The following is a 20,629-nucleotide window of genomic DNA, read 5'->3' on the forward strand; positions in this document are numbered from 1 at the left end:
GTAAAGACTGGTGCAAAGAATTCATTTAGCTTCTCCTCAAAAGCCTTGTCTTCCTTGAGTGCTCCTTTAGCACCTCGATCATCCAACGGCCCCAGTGATTGTTTGGCAGGCTTCCTGCTTTTGCTGTACTTAAAATTGTTTTTGCTGTTTGTTTTTTAATCTCTGGCTAGTTGCTGTTCAAATTCTTTTTTGGCCTGTGTACTTACCACTTTTACACTTGACTTGCTAGAGTTTATGCTCCTTTTCCTATTTCCTCAGTAGGATTTGATTTCCAATTTTTAAAGGATGCCTTTTTGCCTCTAGCTGCCTCTTTTACTCTGTTGTTTACCCATAGTGGCATTGTTTTGGTTCTCTATTTTTTTAATTTAATTCAAGTCTCTATTATGGTGTTTATAAAAAGTTTCCATGCAGCTTGCAGGCATTTCACTCTTGTGACTGTTCCTTTTAATTTCCATTTAACTAGCTTCCTCATTTTGGTGTAGTTCCCCTTTCTGAAATTAAATGCTATCGTGGAGGGTTTCTTTGGTTTTCCCCCCTCCTCAAGAAAGATGTTACATTTAATTATTGTATGGTCACCTGTTGCTGAGCGGTTCAGCTATATTCACCTCTGAACCAGATCCTGTGCTCCTCATAGGACTAAATCAAGAACTGCCTCTCCCCCCTTGTATGTTCCATGACTGTTGCTCCCCCAAGAAGCAGTCATAATGGGGGTCTGGAAACTTTGTTTCTGCATCCTAACGTGGTGACATGTGCGCAGTCAATAGAAGGATAATTGAAATCCCCCTTATTATTGAGTTTTCTATTTTTATAGCCACTCTTATCTCCCGGAGCATTTTACCATCACGGTCAGATGGTCTGCAGTATACTCCTACTACTATACTCTTATTATTCAAGCTTGGGATTTCTAACCATAGAGATTCTATGGTATAGTTTGATTCATAGAGATCTAATTTAGCACAAATCTCTATGCTTGTATAAAAAGAAGAATAGTGGTGGTGGTGGTAATGCTACCAATATACTTTGGGAATTCTACCTCCACAAGGAATTACAGTCTATGAAGACACACAGGATACAAGCCCCTAAAAAGCCTAGATCAAAGAGAAAAGATTCCCCTTAAACTCTGGAAAAATGTGTTTTTCAAGAAAATCAAAACAGTGAAAAACTGTCAAAAGCCACCAGTGCTGGATAGAATTCTGACAGGAGAAACCAGGAGACATGAATTGTATTGGCAGCTACTGAATGAGTTTTCTAGTTTAGATGCTGCATCATCAAGACTTTGTCACAGGGGCTGCTTTCAGAAATACACAAGTAGTTTGTATTTGGCACATGTCAGAATTGAACCACTGAGGGGAGGAAACAGACTCTGAATCTGATCAGAGAGCATCACGTTCATCTGCTTCATGGCCACCAGAGCAAGCACATCCTCCAGCAATTGATACTGTTGCATTGTTTGCTTGAAAAAAACAGACAAATGCCATAAAATTGAAACACTTGAGAGAGCAATCTAAGGGAGGTAGCACTTCAAAGAGGAGATGATATGTTCTGCAGAATATCTATGGAAGACTTGTTTGCTAAGGATGCAGTTTATCACTCAGTGGTTTTCTTCCTACTTAAGTAAAATGAATCTTAAAGCAAAATCTAATTACACTGCAACAATAATCACCTTATGGCACTGAATTTATCAGCTAATGACAGAGACGTACATAAGATCATTGTCTAACTATAAGGTGGTTCTTCTGTCTATGCTACAACAAAGATATAAAGCCCTACTTTCCTCAGACAACAGTAACTCAGTGAAAACAGCAGAGGGAGACAGTGCCAGACAGGATCTAAGTTTGGATATAAGAAATAACAGGTGAATGGTAGGTGCCCTGTGCTTCTATGGAAAAAGTTTCTAAACATGGCATCCAACAAGCAGTCACTTGTAAAATTCCTCTGTGAATATTTAGTTAAAAAATGCGCCTGAGAGTGTAGGAGCACATCCAACCCAAACACTTCTCTTTGTTGGAGGCTTTTCCAATGGTAAAGTAGCAAAGTCCATCACTACTAGAGGTGCTGAAGAAGCCCAAGACTTGTACAGTACTCAACAGGCAGTGGACACAAGGATGCTTCTGCATGCTATATGTTCCAATATGGCTTTTGGGTCTCTTGGTGTCAAAGGGACCATAGTGATTATTAGGTCACCTGACACAGATGGTTTAGTGCTTCCAGGTCACTACTTTCCAAAAATGGAACACATAGATAACATGTGTATTGAACCAGGCACCATTACCAGCACAATTGACAAGCATCACTTCATACTTGTGCATGCAATTTGTGACACATTCACTCCTGATTTCTGCAACAGACTTCCTGCAGTACACTTCTCCGTCATCCATATTTGATATTGGGGGGGGGTGAGGGGGGAATTGTGTTTAATGTCAAAATGAAAGGAGCTTACTGCTTCTGAGATCTTGCCAAATCGGGTCAGAGTGATGGACAAGCTGCACTTTCTGTAGTGAGGAAGTAGGTAGTGGTGACTACAGCAAGAAAGAAAAGGAGCTCCACAGGGACCTGAATTGCTTGCGCCTCAATGTAGCTGCCGAAAAGGACAAGTCACTGGCCAAACTCCCACCACATGAGGACAAAAAATTATCTTGGCAAATACCAAATATGGTAGCCACAGTTCTGGTTCTGTCCTTTTGTATTTACAGTTTGTTTTTGCAGCCATGATCACTATTAAAGCAGATCTTGCTCAAATCCCAACCCAAATGGCCCTTCCTAACCATTAAAAAACTCACGACTTCCATGAGGCCGATGGCACTCTAAGGGCTTGTCTACACGTGAAATGCTACAGCAGCACCACTATAGTGTCTCACTGTAGACACTACCTACACTGAGGGGAGGGGTTCTCCCCTCCGTGTAAGTAATCCATCGTCCGAAGAGGCAGTAGCTAGGTTAACAGAATTCTTCCATCAACCTCACGCCATCTACACTTGGGGTTAGATCAGCTTACCTACGCTACTCAGGGGTGTGGATTTTTCAAGTCCCTGACTGACACAGTAAAGTCAACTTACTTGTCTAGTGTAGATCCGACCTAAGTCAGCAAAATCATCTTGGACTCCCACTGGTCTGTTTCCATCCAGTCTTTGCCTGTTTAGACCCCAGTTCAGGAAAGGATTTAAACATGTGGTTAAGTCCATCCCTATTCAGCATAGCACTTAATCAAAGACTAAACTTCAGGCAGCTGCTTAAGTCCCATTGAAGTCAATGGAAGGTAATCATGTGCCTAAATGTAGCATGTGCTTAAATGCTGTGCTGAATAGGGATGGCCTGATCTCTGCTGAATTAGGGCCTTAGATTGTAAACTCTTAGGAGCAAAAGACATGTCTCTGTGTGTGTCTTGTACAGCACTGAAAACAGTGTTGGTGCTTATCAAGTAATAATGAGATCAAGAAAACCCTCTACATCATTGTCATTTTGAGCACTTACATTTTCACAGAGTAATACCATACAAATCCTATATTTCGTTCAATACATAGTTTGTGACGTAAAAGTAAATGTAGCATCTGCATCCTCAAACAAGACCGTATTTAAACATCTCTGAAAAGGTCAGCCATAACAGGGCACATGACTTGTTATATACCTTGAGTCATTTTCAATTAAAAATGAAACAAGAGCGTTCATAACTGGGTTGAAGTCTATGCCCCTTTTTTGAGGGGCACTCAAACTTAAGATTTCACAAAATAATGAATAATCAGATAAGACTGTGGGTCACATGAGTCTCTTGTTTTACTCCACTGGCTTATCTTTGACATTGCTCCTGGAAAATTATATTAATCCTTTAATCCAGGCCAAATAGCTACACATATTGAAAAAGGGAAGTTGGACATTGATATGCAAAAATGAGCATACAATTGTGTGCTGATATTTGCGTGTGCAATTACCATAAATGCACATATAAACAGGGCATTTGTACAGATGACTCGCCAGTTAGGGCCTGATTCACCAAAGTTTAACATATACAGTTTCACACTTGGTTACCAAAATTTTGTTGGCTCACATTATTTTGCTCCATTTGCATGGGATCTCTACTTATGCAAAATTAATGGTAATGGCCCCTTTCACTCATTCCACTAGGAATATGTTCATCATGGTCACAAAAGTTCACATGCTTAATGTTCCTAGGTGTTAAGGAAAGAGCCAAGAGTATATTCCACATTTATTGCATGCAAACTATATCAGAACAAATCTATCATGCTGTCTAAAGTGTTCAATTCATACAAAGTCATTACTCTGATTTGTTTTGAACTGGAACTGAGGCTGAATTTTGTCCTTATGAAAAAAGAAGACTAACACCACCACAGGATTTGCACGTCATCATATGGGCAAGTGTTATACAAAAGTGTCTGCCCAAAAACATTTCAGTCGTGGGCCTTTAGAGCACAGAGAATCAGTTCTACGTTTGATTTACACATTCACATAACATTTACAAATGAAAACCAGTTTAGATTTTGTTTGCATGTGCAAAAGCACAGCTGTAACTTCAGAAGTCAGCCTGAAGGCACACTGAAAATGTGCTTCTGCACAATAAGCCACCTCACAGGAAAAAATATGAAAACATTACAAAAACAAGGAAGTAAAATATTTATTCAGACCATTGGAATTTGTAAACTTGTATTTCAGTAACTGCAGTCAGGTAAATAGTTCTCCTTTGCCCCAGCTGAGGTTTCCCCAACACTGGGCATCCTGGTGGCAGACATATGCACTGACCAGTGCCTCCTGTGCATGGGAGCTCCTTAGCCACGAGGCTAAGTACACCAAGGCCAGTACACCAAGAGACATAACTGACCATTCTCACTTGGTGGAGGAGGGAGTGAAGATCCCAGCAAAGCCCCTCTCCCCGCTAAGCCAAGGGAAAGAATCAAGATCCTGCCTCAGCTCCCCTTCCCCAGGCCTAGTTGCAGGGGAGGGAAAAATCCTTGTGCACCTCTCACTTACTCCCTTTCTCAGGATTGATGACTCCAACTATTCAAAAATCATGAGTACAGTCTAAACCCGCCCACGAGATTGTTTTAAAGCTAGTCAATATTTTTAACCCAATGAGACTTAAACAAATATTTGGTTCTTTTTTTTCCTGTCTTCAGGTTTCTTAGCCTTCAGGGTTTATTCGTGTCAAGTTTTCTCCACAAGCAGAAGGGCTAGAAACTTACTTTTTAAAAATGAAAGCTGAGATTCTCACAAAAATCACTTGATTTTGGAAACTGAGGATTTAAGAAAGATTCCAAGTTATCGCAAGCCATGCAATAACATAGTGGGAGCTGACAACATTGCTTTCCCTGTGGATTGGAGAGAAGAGCTTGGTGCAGCTCCCTCTCTCCAGATTTGAGGCGTGAGTGAAGATCTTGGCACTGACCCCCACCCCAATGCCTGAGTGGGATAGGGAGCAAAGATATTGGCTGTTTCTCCTGCCGTTTAGGCATAGGATCTTCCAGTACCCAAGCAGCAACAGAGCAGGAGCAGCAGAGCCACATAAAGAGATGAGTGATGTACTAGTTGATTTGGGAGCTACAATTGTTTACTGGGACATGGGGTGGCACTGGTGGTAATTAATGGAGCAGAGGGTAAATGGGAGTCAATGAGTGGGAGAGGGATTGAACAATTGAGCAAGGATAGTTGGATTTCAGGGAGAGAATAAATAGAGGGGCAGATTCTTAACTGGTGTAAATCAGCATAGCTGCATTGATTTGAACAAACTCACTCTTACGTTCTTACCTATAATTTCAGCAAGTAGCAAAGAAGCAGCTGTGTGAATTGTTGCAAAGTAGCATGCTGTAGTCGTGCCATTCTTTAGCGTTCTTCTCTATAAAAAGAATTCAGTTTTGAGCTGTATGAAAAAAAAGTGTCACATTGCCAAAATGACAGAACATGCAATCAGTGGTTTTAATCTGCAAGATGGCTCTACAGAATTTTGCACTGACTTGGACTGAAAGAGAAGTGAGGAGCAAAAAAATACTAATTTTATAGCCAATTCTTATTAATGTATTTAAAGGGAAAACTACGGCTGATATACTTATCAGTTCAAAACCGTAACAGTTCCCTTCATCCCACAATGTGTCCTTTGGATCCATGTCCTCCCTCGATGGTAAACTGCAAGAAGACTATAAACATCTGCTTCAGGGAGTAGGTATCTCTTAAGGAAACTGCAGTGAGGTGAGGCCTCTACTCAAGAAACCAATGTGTGATGCTGACAATACACTACCTAATCTTTCATCTTTGGGTCAGATCATAGAGAAACCATATCCAGGTATAGTCTCCCTGAAGTAGATGTTGATAGTCTCCTTTGGCTTGGGGTTGTGCAGCAGTCACTGGCTTTACTTGTGTTTGCATTTTAAATTTTGGCAAAGGTGCCTGGAGCCTAGGATAGGTGATATATATGTTAATTGCTGCCTATCATGTGATAAAATGAGTTCTGATGTAAGCAATTAGGCAAAAAGACATATATACATTATGGATAATTTGAGTGAATTTATACTTAGTCTTAACTGAGAAGTTCACAACTATTTCATATTAATTTTATGGACTTTTACAACTGTTGAAGTAGGAACTATCTTGGTGATGCACATTATAATAAAGGGCTATCTAGATTCTTATATTGGTCCCCATCACAGTAGCATCTTACTTTTTAGCAAAGTACACATTTAATAAAGGTGAGACAACATTGTCAATTAAATGCTGTTTTACTGAGAAACACATATTGACAAAGTCCACAAAGCTGGTATTTTCAAGTAACAGACTTGTGCAATAAGTTAAATTGTAATACGAATGAAAAAGTTAGTGGAACTACATCATAGTTATACTTGTACTAGATTGCTAAACTTGAACCAACTTTGCAAGCCACTAAAACCCTAAAAAACAGAAGCTAAGAACTTCGCTGAATTCACACACCTCTAATCACATTCCTAGACATCAGAATTAGAAAGGGATAATCTTGAACAATGACAATATTCCCAATTTATTTAGTTCCTATTTTTCATAATATAAATTTTAATATACTTCCTTATTATTTTTTTTAGTTGTACTGTCAGCTTCTGAAAGCTGATATAGTTCATTAATGTGCACTTTACCTTATAATAGTATGCAGAAGACACTTGCTGTACTTACTACAACTCTGGTGTATACTTCTTCAGCAAAATCATTATCTTTGTATTTGGCTTCTGTTGGAAATGTATATGTGTTTAACCATTCCAAAAGAGGTAGATTTATTCTTGATCCAGCAAATGCATACTGAGGTGCATGGATATGAGTATCAACCATTCCTGGCATGAAGAATTCACTGTTTAAAAAAAAAAATCATAGTAGTTTGGGTTTTTAAATAATTGCTCTTAAAGAATAACTTTTATGTTTTTGTTTTGTACAACATGCTTGTGTGATGGCCCCCAGCATGAGTGGTCTGCAGGGTTTGAACCCCAGATCTTCAGCATCCAAAGTACAGACGTCTACTAAGGAAGTAAATCCTTTTACTGTGTGCAGCATCAAGTACTCCAGGACACTGCCTTGTGTCACCACAACTACCCCTCTGAGTGGATTTCCAGCACCAGAAGCCCTGGGTCATGGGCTCCGCCAGGAATTAAAAGTAAATATGATGTCAAATATTTTTAAAAACATAGAAAATAATAATTTTCCCCTCTTGTAGTCTCACAAAACTCTTATTCTCATACTCTGAAGTTATTTTCTTGGAAACTAATTTCTATGGCTATAAATATTTCTTCCAAATGTGATGAGATGTCTAAAAAAATGCATTTGGCAATGGAGCTGAGTGAATCGTCCATAATAACGTATTTGCTGAATTTCACTTTTTTCTGTTTATGAAATGATAAACAAACCATGAAAGTCTCAGATGTATTTGTTCAAAATTATTCACAAATTTCTTCATGAGTTTTCCTGTATGAAGTTTGTGCATTGTTAATTAAGAACATTTTATGTTCAAACTTTTGAAATTTGCTCCATAAGTCACATGCTACAGTTTCTGCCCCCTGATTGGGTGACATATGTAACTAACCTACACAGCATGTATTTTGAATATTACAATTAAGTATACAACTCAGAATTCACATTTGCCAAATATTCAGGCATTTTTGTTTCAAATTTGCTTCTTGTTACTATTTTGATAATAAATATTGACAATTTGAATGTTCTCAAAGCACAAACACAAGGATTGTAAGTATGGTTGAATCAAAATTCATTTTTGAATTTGGATTAATATTGGCAGAATTTTGTTTGTATGTGTTGTTTGCTCAACTGTTCAACAGTGTGAAATGTACAAATGTGTCATATTTTGAAATCTATGCCTCAGTCTTATCAGACGGGTAGGTAACGCAAACGGAGATCATGCTAACTGACAGCTCAGACAGAATTTTAAAGTGAAGTGCTACCCCAATTTATTAACTCAGCCATGGAGTTTTCCGCCTGCTGCCAACAAAATGGACAACAGAATGTAAATTTACACCTCTAAAAAAGATAGAGAATGTTGTTTACAGTGATGCAAAAAGAATAGGTTATTTGTCAAGCCTAAATAAGGCTTTACAATCTGAGAGTTATGAATCAGGTAGCACAATTCACTCATTGCTAAACTCCCAACTCATGGAATGAAAAAAGCGTATTCATGGTCCACATTTAGGGCCCAATCCACAATTCCTTGCACAGGCAAAACCACAAAGGACAGAATGGAGTCTGGATCCATAAGTGCAAATACATATATAATACTTCAGTCATCCAGGGAACAAATTGAAACCAAAATGACTAAATGAACTTAAATACAATACCTACTGATTACTAAGCTCTCTTATATCAGATGCTTTGAAGCCCCACTTCTTAGCTAGTTGCTCTTGCTGATCTGCTTGCTCCAAAAACACAATCTAAGGAGAAAAACAAAATAGTTAAATGTTTTAATATTGCATTTAAATATATACACAACATTAACATCACATGATGACAAAATAGTAATCATTTTACAACATCTGATTTTAAGTGCATACTTCTTTACAGCAGAAATGGGCTTGTATTAAAACACGTTCTACCTCATTTCCCAGGTCTGACTTTGAAATGCCTATTCACGGTCCTAAGCAAACCAACCCACGAAACTAAGGAAACCAACCCACCTTGTACCTGTAACTTCTTATGGGAAGTGAATCCAGGCACTATATACACTCAATAACAAGTCCACCACTATGTGATTGGCATAGTTCCAGCATCTACCTTCACACTTCATAACAGCTGGTGTACAACAATTCTGCTAGTAGTACTGGCTTTCCCAGTTAAGCCCTATGGATCTGATTTAGCGCTTGCACTGTTCAATCTCTATATCAGCAACACTGCAGTCACATCATCCTGTGAATTCATCTAGGCAGATTATACTGTGTTAGCAACGCAAGCATCCTCTCTGAAGGCCACAGAGAAGGTTACGAAAAATGACTTCCAGACACTTGAGATGTATTTCAAAGCTTGGCAACTGAAACCCTTCGAAAACACTCATCTCTGCCTTCCACTTGAACAACTACGAGGCCAACGTGCCGTCAAAAGTGGACTTTTCTAGTCTGCCTTTATTGCATGACCACAATCCATGGCACCTTGGAGTTACCATCGATCAGATGCCAAGCTATTGCCAATACCTTGACACCACCAAAAAGAAGGGTTAACATCATTCAGAAGCTTGCTAACATCCTGGGGATGCGATGCCTGTGTTGGGATGGTGCCAAATTGGTATGGCCATACTGAATGAATGGTTTGAGTATAACTTGGCATGACTTAAACATGGGTGAATGGCTGCAGAGGATCCTGGGAGCAGGTTCCCTTTAAGCAGAAGCAAATTTGATAAAGAACTGGCAAAGTCTGCATGTACGATCGATATCGAACCTATTGGTTGGCAAATATGGGCCCATGCAAAAGTAAATATCACATGTATAAAGTTCCAGCGTGGAGCGCAGGTCAACCTCGTTATAATGACCATACAGCAAGGACACCATGCAGAAAGCCAGAGCGAATGATTGATAAGTGTGTAAATGTGGGGTGATCTTCATTCGGTACCACCCTCCCCATCCCCTTCTAAAACACTAATTAGGTAAACTTAGTCACCACACGCCCACAGAGCATGCTTTTAAGGCATGAAACTCCTTTGAGGAAAAAGAGTGTAAGAATGAAGCAAAGTAAATTACTGTGGTTGGTATTCCTTAATTGACATTTGAAGCAGCAACGCTGCTAGACAGAGAAGCCAGAACTCTGCTCCGTGAGCTCAAGTAGGACTGTGAACCAGAGGGGTCTCAAGGCAAGCAAGGCCTTGCTTCGAGGGAATCCGAGACAGACCAGAGGTCTGAGAAGAACAGACCAGGAGGGAAGAAGCCATCTATGAAATTGGTAATCACCTTCTCTGTTTGCCAAGCAGGAACTGCGTGAGGCTAGCGCAGGGCCTGGTTCTGTATGTTTGTGAAAGAGAGACTTGTTAAGAGAAATGTATTGCTCTTAATGTATAGCTCTTTATGTCTAACATAGGAGTTATGTGCTTCATATAACCCTTTACTGCTTGTGTAATGCCTTCTCAATGAACTGCTGTGTATTGAAGATAATTACTGTGGACCTTTTTCACTGGTATGACAGTAATCTGCTCCACCAGCAGCCCGTAAAGATCCATTTCAGGGGTAGTAGCGCCCTCTGTCAACAGCATGCAGACTTTGAATGTCAGTACAAGCCCTTGTTTTGTCACCGCTGGAGCACTGCACACCAGTTTGGTGCAACAGCTCCCCCACCATTCTCGTTAACACTGAAATCAATGCCATGCTCAGGATTGTTAGCAGCTCTCTCAAATCAACGCCAACACCACGTTTACCAGTTATGGCAGGCATCATGCCTGCCAACATCAGGCAAGATGCTGCTGTGGTCCAGGAGCACAATAGGATCCTGGCCGCTTGGGATCTGCCGATACAACAAGATCTCAATTTGCTGCTACTCTCCCGATCCAAATCCAGGAAGCCTTTCTGGATCCATGCATCACCACTACAGGCCAACCAAAAGGATGCCAGCACTCACTGGCTTGAATTGTGGGCCACTTGTGATGTCCCAAACAAAGACTTGGTTGAAGATCCAACAAAAGAAGTCGCAGGATTCTGCCTTCCCTGTAGGAAGGGGCCTGCACTAAACTGCATTCAGGCTATGCAAGGAAGGTGTGAATATTTCCTCCACAAATACAAAATCCAAAAACCACCAAATTGTAACTGTGGTGAAGTACAAATCATGCAACACATCCCAGACAACTGGATCATTCACACTTACAGTGGTGGTACAAAGGGGATCCACCTAGCTACCCCAGAAGCATTAGAATGCCTTTGAAATCTTAAAATTCAATTATAATCCCAGGCCATTGCTTTTCAAATGCCATACGAAAGAAGAGGCAGCTCTACGGTGGCCTTACTGGAACTCCCTTTTACAGTATCCAGCAACATAAGGGTCAAAAGAATTGCCTAGCATAAATATAAGGGAATAAACTATAATGCTATAAGCAACTTTATACTGGCATAATTGCATCCATACTAGGGCGGTGTAAATATTAACTATTCTAATTTCTAAACACATATAGTTATAGTGGTACAAAAACTGTACATTGATCAGTCCTTAGACAAGATTTAACAACTGATGTAACACACAATAAGATGGAGCAGGGATAGGGAAGACAAGGACAACAAAACAGCAAAAAAGCCACCCATAGTTTAACATGGACCAGCTAGGTACCTGGATACATGGTGCTTATAAGTTAGTTTTATTTAATGAAAAGATATAAACAAGGGTCTCCATGAAGAAAATCTAAGAAATTGTAAACAATAATGAAGACTTTAACTGAAAAAGCTGATTTTTTTTTCATAATGCTGCATATTTTTGAATAGTGTGTGATTGCAGATTTTTCACTAAGTTCCTCTGGAACCTTAGGACACTACAATAAAATAAATATTTAACAATAATCACAGAAGTGTAATAATCCATTGACGCTTCACACAAGGCAACATCTCTCTCTCTTTTTTGAAAGTGTGTTTGGTGTGTTCAGTCAGTTGAACACCTTCAGGTGTTTTATAATCCAGACCTACTGGAATTTGTGATTGAGCAATAAAGAAAATATCACAGAGATACTGAAGTAAAAATGGGTGGGGAATGACTAACGCTAGCTATTGAACAAAGTAAGTGAGAGAGAGACAAACATGAACTACCAGATGGCAAATGCTGGAAACAGACTTGTTGCCATGGAACAGGAGTGGGTATTTTATTCATAGCAAACCATTACTCAAGATGTTTTTGAAATGATTCAGTTCTGGAACAACAGAAAACCTTACTGTAATCAGTCATGCAGAATTCATCCTAACAGAAATATACAGTCCCTAAAGACAGAAAAATTAAGCAATAACATAGGGCTGAGTGAAAGATTAGTCCAGAACCATGAATGAAATTAAACCAGAGTAAGGGTGGGTTCTAGTACTTCTCCTGAAAATCAACCTAGGTCAATGAACATTCATAAACATGGGCTCATGCTGTTCACACAAACGTAGGTTCCCCACAAGGCGTCACATACACAGCCTTCAAGTATCTTTGCTTTTGAGTTGTATGTTCCTGTGTATAACAACTGACACCTAATTAATAATGGTCGCTGGGTCATATTTTTCATTACTCATTGACATCAATGGAAAGTGGATGCAAAATACTACCATATCAAAATGGTAATGTATTGCACTCTTCTTGCACTGGTGCAAACAGTTACACTGGAAAATCAGGGCCTCTGTGTCTGAGAAAGAACTAGAGAACAACCAGGGACTTTATGATGCAAGAAAAGTTTTTAATTACTTCCTAACCATTCAAACAGGTGACTGCACCATGGAAATTAATTCAAACTATGTTATTTTCAGAGGAATCAGATAAAATCCCTTTTCCCACGCAAGTACAGTTACATGATCTGGAACTAGTTCTCCCATATGACCAGGGTGGATTGGTTGTACCAATGACAGAATACTAAACGGGCACTGGTGCCCAGTTTCCATCTAGTGCACTGTAATAGCAAGAAATGGAATCTTCAGATTAACCCAGATACCAATGGTACTTCTGATCAGTACTGAGAGAGATTGCCAGTACTCGTGAGTACCTTTTGTCTTTCTGAAGTTTATTAAAAACGTGGAATGAGTTTATACAATTCTGTATAATTCAAAATAGAATTGAAGTTCACCACATCAATCACTCACCCATAATTCCTGGTAGCCTAAAGCACTTGTGACCCAACTTTTGCAGTGTGGGAAACTAAGAGAAAAACTGCTTTACAGGTTTGTTTGTAGGTGAAGCTCTTATTTCATGGAAGCAGTAAGTTGACATCCCACACACTTCTACCTTTTTCACTACCTACTACTTCATATGTAGATACAAATCAGAATAGAAACATGCCCAAACTTCATTTGATTATATTGAAGTACAGTAGTAACTGACTCTCCACTGCTGAATAGAGGTGATAAGTCATTTATGTACTTTTTTTTTCTCCTTAGTGAATAAACCTTTCTAAATAAACTATGTCACCAATGAGAGATGAACTTAAACATGATTTATTTCAGATCATAACTAGTCTGAAATTTGCAGTCATGTTCCAACTCATTTTCAGTATGGTCATTAGTATTTTTATTTACTGTGTTTAATTTATACAGCATCCGAAACCAGGCTTGGCACTTCACGGATGAGGTTGCAAATCTGAGAATCCTAATCCTGCAAAGATTTGAATCCCATAGAAGTCAATTAGGATGATTCATATGCTTAAAGTTAAACACGTGTGTAAGTCTTTGCAAGATCGGAGCCTAATTTTAGACAGAAAGGGACAAACCAGTATAACATACAGAAGAGGTGGGATGGGAAAAAGGTCAACAGCAATAAGATCACATGGTTATTCAACCGAGGCAAGTTCACATCTAATGGTTTAATTAAATTACTATCAATTTATGGTGTTACTTACAGAATCTGTTTTACCTCAACCAAGCTAAATTAGCTTCATCTTGGCAGATGCACTTTGCACCAAATGCCATTAACCCATCTTTATATGGCTGGACTTTTCCCATCTTGGATTTTATATATTATAAATGTAAGTACATTTTGTTTTGTTAAAAGCCCATAAAATTGTTTCCTTCTTTCTTCCAAATGTGAATTTTTCCACAAAATTCTACTGGCCCAAGGCTCAATATGGATAATATTCAGTCCTGGTCCAGTGCATACATAAGTTCTATTATCTGGCAAAACACCAGGGCTAGTATTTGGTCTTGAGACTCCATCCTTTCTCATGCTTCTATCTTTGTCGGATTGTGAGATTATCAGACTTTAAAATTACAACATTAGAAACAATTATTTTAGAGCAAAATATAAAAACTATTTTTAATATCTTAAATTTTAAGTGATAATTTTTCTTGCCTTCCATGGGTCTTTACAATTATATGAATGATAGTAAGAAAAAGTAGTTTTACAGGTTTCTAACCCTCAGAGGAGTGAAGTTCTGGAATAGCCTTCCACGGGGAACAGTAGGGGCAAAAAACCTAACTAGCTTCAAGACTGAGCTTGATACATTTATCGGGGGGATGATATGATGAGACTGCCTACAATGACAATCTGCGACTGCTAGCAACAAATATCTCCAACAGCCAGTGATGGGATGCTAGATGGGTAGGACTCTGAGTTAGTACAAAATGTCTGGCTGGTGGGTTTTGCCCACATGCTCAAGATCTCACTGATCACCATATTTGGGGTCAGGAAGGAATTTTCCATGGGTCAGATTGGCAGAGACTCTGGGAGTTTTTCGCCTTTGTCTGTAGCACAGGTCACTTGCCTCAGTGTAAATGGCGGATTCTCTGTAACTTGAAGTCTTTAAACCAGGATTTGAGGATTTCAGTAACTCAGCCAGAGGTTCGGAGTCTATTTCAGGAGTGGGTGGGTGAGGTTCTGTGGCCTGCAATGTGCAGGAGGTCAGACTAGAGGATCATGATGATCCTTTCTGACCTTAAAGTGTCTGAGTGCAGGGAGATGAAAAAATTAGGACCATCAAAAAAACAACCCTAAAACCTCTGTAAAATATGAAATAAACAGAATATAGGATGATTGGTAAGAAAGAAGTGGATTTCTTGGTACTTGTTTCGGATGACTTATATAACTACTGCAAAGCAGTCATTCTAAACTCATGCTAATTAAACCATCATAAAACCCCACACTATCATGTTTAATTGCAATACACATTTGAAAATGCACAGCTGAGCATGCACAGTATTACATTCCATTAAATTGTTAGTTGCCCACTTAATGATCAACATACTGACATCTTGCATAGCTTGTTAAATGAGCAACTGGTTAGATAAAAGAAAAGGAGTACTTGTGGCACCTTAGAGACTAACAAATTTATTTGAGCATAAGCTTTCGTGAGCTACAGACTAAATGTGTTAGTCTCTAAGGTGCCACAAGTCCTCCTTTTCTTTTTGCGGATACAGACTAACACGGCTGCTACTTTGAAACCTGGTTAGATAAACATTTGCTGGCTCAACGAAGTGATAAACTGAGATGGTCAAGCCAGCAGAGCTTATATGCTACACAAGACAAATAGCAGAAAACGGCCCTCACAAAATTGTCTGGTGAAGACAGAAATGTCTGTGAATTACACAAGCCAATTATGGTCCACTTATTTTTAATAAACCATAGGAACTTAAATGCAAAAGAATGTTTACTGAAATATGAAGGTTGTCAGTAAACATTCAAAGGTTAAGAAATTACAAAATTAAGGTTACTCTAGCTATGCTAAAGTCAGCTAACTATAAACATTAATGTATTACTTTTACTATTAACTTTTAAAATACACAGAATATGTAATAAAAATGAGTTCATGTTGCTGGAGCAACCTTAGCGGTGGAGTTTCCAGAGCATGAGTGCTTTTTGTGTGCCTGATCTCGCAGCTCTGGGGCTTAGTTGTGACTCTTAGAAGCATTCAGGGAAGGAGTGAGCTATAGGGCCTGCATGGCAGTAGCTGAAAGCATTATGCTTGCATAGTGCAGAGACAGACAGGATAATACCTCCCAGGAGGGAGGAGTTCAGCAATGACATGGCTAAAAAAAGATGTATCTCCCCCCCCAACGTTGACTTCTGGGAATTGGCTGTGTGTAGGAAGATTAGGACCCTGCCTATGACCCAAACCACCCAGCCATCGCCCCTCTGAGTGGGCCGTGTCACTGGCAAAGCTAGGTGTGTCCCCCATTGATGCAAAGGGCATGCAAACTGTCATTCTCGAGGGTTGCACACTTCACTGCTTATGGAGGCGGAGTTGTACACCCAAAGAGGGAGAGCAGCATCTTAAGCAGCTGCCTGCAATATGTGTAGGCCACAGCAGGGGCACCACAGGTATTACTTTCACTCAGCACCAAAGGGGCACTCTGTGGGCCTGATTTTCCTCTCACACCAGTGAAAATCAATCTTCTACGGTTTTCTGGTTTTCACCAAAATCATTAGGCTTCTATTGGTGCCTTGAACATCCCTGGAAATTTTGGTATTGATTGCACGTGCAGTGCCACAACCCTTCCCAGGCTAAAGTTTGTGATTGCTTAGGAACCACCAGAATTGTCTGTTACAGTAGAGGGTGGGAGGGGCAGGAACTTACTCTCTATCCTGGAACCAAAATGCCCCGTCCTTCTATAGCACCACCCAGCTGAAGATCTCAAAGAGCTTTACAGGCCTCAGGGAATTCCCCTTCCCACCCCACTCAGGCCAACTGGATGCAAAGGAAAATAAGATTCATTGCCATCAGTTCGTGCTGCCTTGATCCCCTCCTTCTCTACCGCTCTGTCCTACACCTCCCCAGCATGCAACCTCCATGATGCCCACACCCAAGTTGCCATTGAATACTCTGGTCTTCTAACTCTACTCCCTTCTTAAGTCATCTCTCCCCTTGACTCCTGCAACCGCCTTGTCTCTGGCCCAGCTGAGACGTGTTCCCACTTGGCTCAGCCAAAGTGCTGCTGCTAAAATCATTTTTCTCCTCTGCTGTTCTGTTCATATCACTCACTTCTTCAGAGTCTCCAATGTCCTCCTCCTGCTTCCGGGTCAGACTTCTCCTCCTCTCTAAGACCCTACCCAGCTCCTACCCTCCTGCTTCCACTTTGCTCAGCCCAAGCCCTCCCTCTCACCGCCCCTTTGTAACCTTCTCGCCATCATCTTTCTACTGCCTTTCACGCCTTCCCTTCTGCATGGGAGTCTCTTCCTCTTCCCATGGGTCACATGACTTCCAGCTTCTCTTTCACATTCCTCCCCAGGACTCACTCCTTCCTGCAGTGACCTCTATGAGATTCCTGCACAGACCCCTGATGTGCTCTCTGAGTCTGAACTGTCCCATTTTAGAGAGTCTTATATTTTAATTCCTCAACAAAAATATTGAAATATTTCCCGAAAATACAGAATATATTTGAATGATAAGGCTAATCAAGTTTCTAATCTTGCAGTCTTCACACAATCACTGATTCCAATGGGAGCTCTGCATGAATTAAAACTACAGAATCAGGCACTATGTGTGGGGAAAATACAGTGATTCAGTGAACACTGCAATAATAAAATATAACAGTAGAAGTTTAAAGTATTGAACTCACTAACCTTGAAATATATTAAGCAAACTCTTTAACCATTCACTCAACTATGTTGTCTTTGGTTGGCAGCCTCCCTGATGTATAGAAATTTAACTTTTTAGCCAGAGACTTTTGAAGTTAAGAAGAGTCTTTCCATTGACTTCAGTGGGTTTTACACCAAGCCTTAATGAGCCATAAGAAGGCTCCCACAATGGCTCCTGAAAGAGGAAGTTAGGTCCTAATCCTGTAATCAAATCTGTATTTGATGAAAACCCAGTCAGATCAAAGTGCAAAGTTCAGGTAATAGTGAAAATAAGAAGGGGGAGGAGGGGGAGTGTGTTTTTAAGGGCTTCAAAGTCTGCGAGTCATGCCTGTCAAATTTCATGCAAGCCAGACATAAATTGCTGTATTCCTCCTCATAACAAAAAGGGGAAGTGGTGATGAAAATGATCTTTCTATAATTTATCTACACATGAAGCTACATTGAAGTCAGTGGGCTTCCACAAGGCTCAAGGATCTACCTGTGCAGAGCTCATTGGAGGATTGAGGCCAACATTTAGTATTGTTAGGGCAATAACATAGCTTCCCCGTCATATTTGATCTTGCACAATTAATAAAAATAGTTTTCTTTTTTTTAATTGGCACTCATAACTGAATCAGTAATCTATCAGTTATATTAATAATTCTAATTTTACAGAGTACTTTTTATTTTCAAAGTTCTGTATAATCACCAGTCAATTATTACTCTGTATGTACATTTTTGTTTCTGACAAGAGAAAATGTCTAGGGCAGGGGTGCCCAACCTGAGCCTGAGAAGGAGCCAGAATTTACCAATGTACATTGCCAAAGAGCCACAGTAATACATCAGCACCCCACCCCACCCCATCAACTCCCCCACTCCTAGTGCCTCCCACCCACCGGCAGCCCTGCCGATCAGCACCTCCCTCTCCCTCCCCACACCTCCCAATCAGCTGTTTCGTGGGGTGCAGGAGGTTCTGGGGGGAAGGGGAGGAGCGAGGGCACGGTAGGTTATGGGGAGAGGCCGGGAACGGGTGGAGTGGGGGCAGGGCCTGTGACAGAGCCAGGGGTTGAGCAATGAGCACCCCCTCAGCACACTGGAAAGTTGGCGCCCATGTCTCCAGCCCCAGAGTTGGTGCCTATACTAGGAGCCGCATATTAACTTCTGAAGAGCCGCATGTGGCTCTGGAGCCACAGGTTGGCCACCCCTGGTCTAGGGAGACTATTCAACACTACACAAAGAGTTATGTGCTATTCTAGAAATAATTTAAAAAGATATATTCTGAATTTTATTTTTACTGAGAATGGAAAATCAAAATTAAAAACTGGAGGAAACATTTATGGTCCAAATTAACTGCTGTTTTGAAAACAGTGAAAACAAAGTAATCTATACATCATGGGCAGGTTCCTCCAAAGATGCCAAGTAGTTTATCCTGTCTGTGAAGCTAACTCTTTGAATTACCAGTTACCTCTAGCTAACGCCTACCGATCATAAAATATTTGCTTCTATTGCTGCCCCCTATTTACTTTGTTTCCTAAAATATTTTCAACCGCTTCCTAAAGATTTGCAGCAAAAATGAGCCTGAACATCTTTTCTCCTTCCTCCCACCCTTTGCAGAGAATTGACTCAAGAAATCAAATTACAATTTCAAGCCACAAGTGAGAGCAAATTAATACTTTGGGAGACATCTGTGTAGCTGGAAATGAATATGCCACAGCATTTCAAATCTTCTTAAAGAAAGGCAGAGATCCGCTAAAAATTCATCCACATCATTTATGTCTGTTTTTTGACAGCTCTTCATGCCCCTCCTCGGCTGAAAACCCCACTGCAACATCGCAAGGAGAGTCACTCAAAAACACAGCATGCATCCGCCCACGTTAACCACACACCTGTTAACCTGACAGGTGGCAGGCATGTACATACCCCCACTAGAACACAACAGAAAACCCCTCTCGCCCCCCACACGGTACCACATGCAAACCCCCCCCCCAAGGCTGTATCCTCCCACTATTATGCACACCCCCACCGAGGCACCCCAGTATGACATGCCTCCTCTCCTACTCAGTGCAATACCGTACACCCCTCCCTGCACACCTCGAGATTACCGAGCCCCTCCACGCCCGCCAACAGAACGCAGAGCCGCCCCCCCCCCTTCCCACACGTGCCGCCGGGATTACAGCCCCCGCACGCCGCCGCCACGCCCTTCCCCCCGGGCCCCGCGCGCCTCGCACTCACTCGCCCGTCGTCGCCCACGCCCAGCAGGTGGCCGTGCAGCACGGTCATGGGCGAGGAGCGGCTGGCGTGCACGAAGGTGCCTTTGAAGAGGTGAGCGAGGGGCGGCTTCTGGGGGGAGCCCATGGCGGTGCCCGGAGGGAGGCGGCCGGTGGCGCTCAGACTTGCCGCGGGGAGAGACGAGGCTCGGGCAGGGGGCGGGCTGCTGCTGCTCGGGGCTGCCGCTCGCTCTGCCTGGCTGCCTCCTGCTCCCAGGAGCTGGTGTCTATTCCCTGCGTACCAATAGCAGCTCCCCCTGCACCGGGCGCTGTCTCTCCACCCCCTAATGACTTTCCCTTTGGGGAGTGGTTACCGGCGCTGGAAGGCTCCTTCCTCCCCCCCCTTGCTGCCGAGTCAGCGTTGAACGCTACAAGTTGCCGAGCTCCTCCTGACTGGAGAGAACTCAGTCCGCTTACTTGCTGAGCACCTGGGCTGGGCGTAGCATATTTTGCTAATTAGGAGGAGTGGGAGCTGGCAGTGATCCACCCTGGGGCTGCAAACGCATTCCCAAACACGCACACATACAGCTGCTACTGTAGTAGCAGCGCTCAGCGAAAAACACGTGTGGAAGCTGCACTGGCTACATGCAGTGATGAGCTGCCAAAATCTTAACAACTGGTTCCCTCCTCACCTCGTTGCCCACCCCGCCCCCTGGAACTTGTGCCCCATCCAACCCCCCGCGTTCCTTGACGCCCTCCCCCCAGGACCC

General features: G+C 41.5%; 1 protein-coding gene across 2 annotated transcripts in view; it reads right to left on the reverse strand.

The window, feature by feature from the left end:
* GDA (guanine deaminase) overlaps positions 1-20,296 on the reverse strand; it is a 56,918-nt gene extending 36,622 nt beyond the window's left edge. Inside the window, exons 1-4 of one of the 2 annotated variants that reach the window (XM_048849855.2) lie at positions 20,234-20,296; positions 8,809-8,897; positions 7,144-7,315; positions 5,755-5,842 (exon numbers count right to left, since the gene is read on the reverse strand). In XM_048849855.2, the coding sequence (XP_048705812.1) occupies positions 5,755-5,842; positions 7,144-7,305 (250 nt within the window). In that variant the 5' untranslated portion in view covers positions 7,306-7,315; positions 8,809-8,897; positions 20,234-20,296. Of the gene's footprint in view, positions 1-5,754; positions 5,843-7,143; positions 7,316-8,808; positions 8,898-19,884; positions 20,212-20,233 lie in introns of those variants that run through there. The other variant, XM_048849853.2, reaches the window with a different exon arrangement.
* Positions 20,297-20,629: the final 333 nt, after the last annotated feature.

This window comes from Caretta caretta, chromosome 5 (genome assembly GCF_965140235.1).
Source record: "Caretta caretta isolate rCarCar2 chromosome 5, rCarCar1.hap1, whole genome shotgun sequence".
NCBI classification, from domain to species: domain Eukaryota; kingdom Metazoa; phylum Chordata; order Testudines; family Cheloniidae; genus Caretta; species Caretta caretta.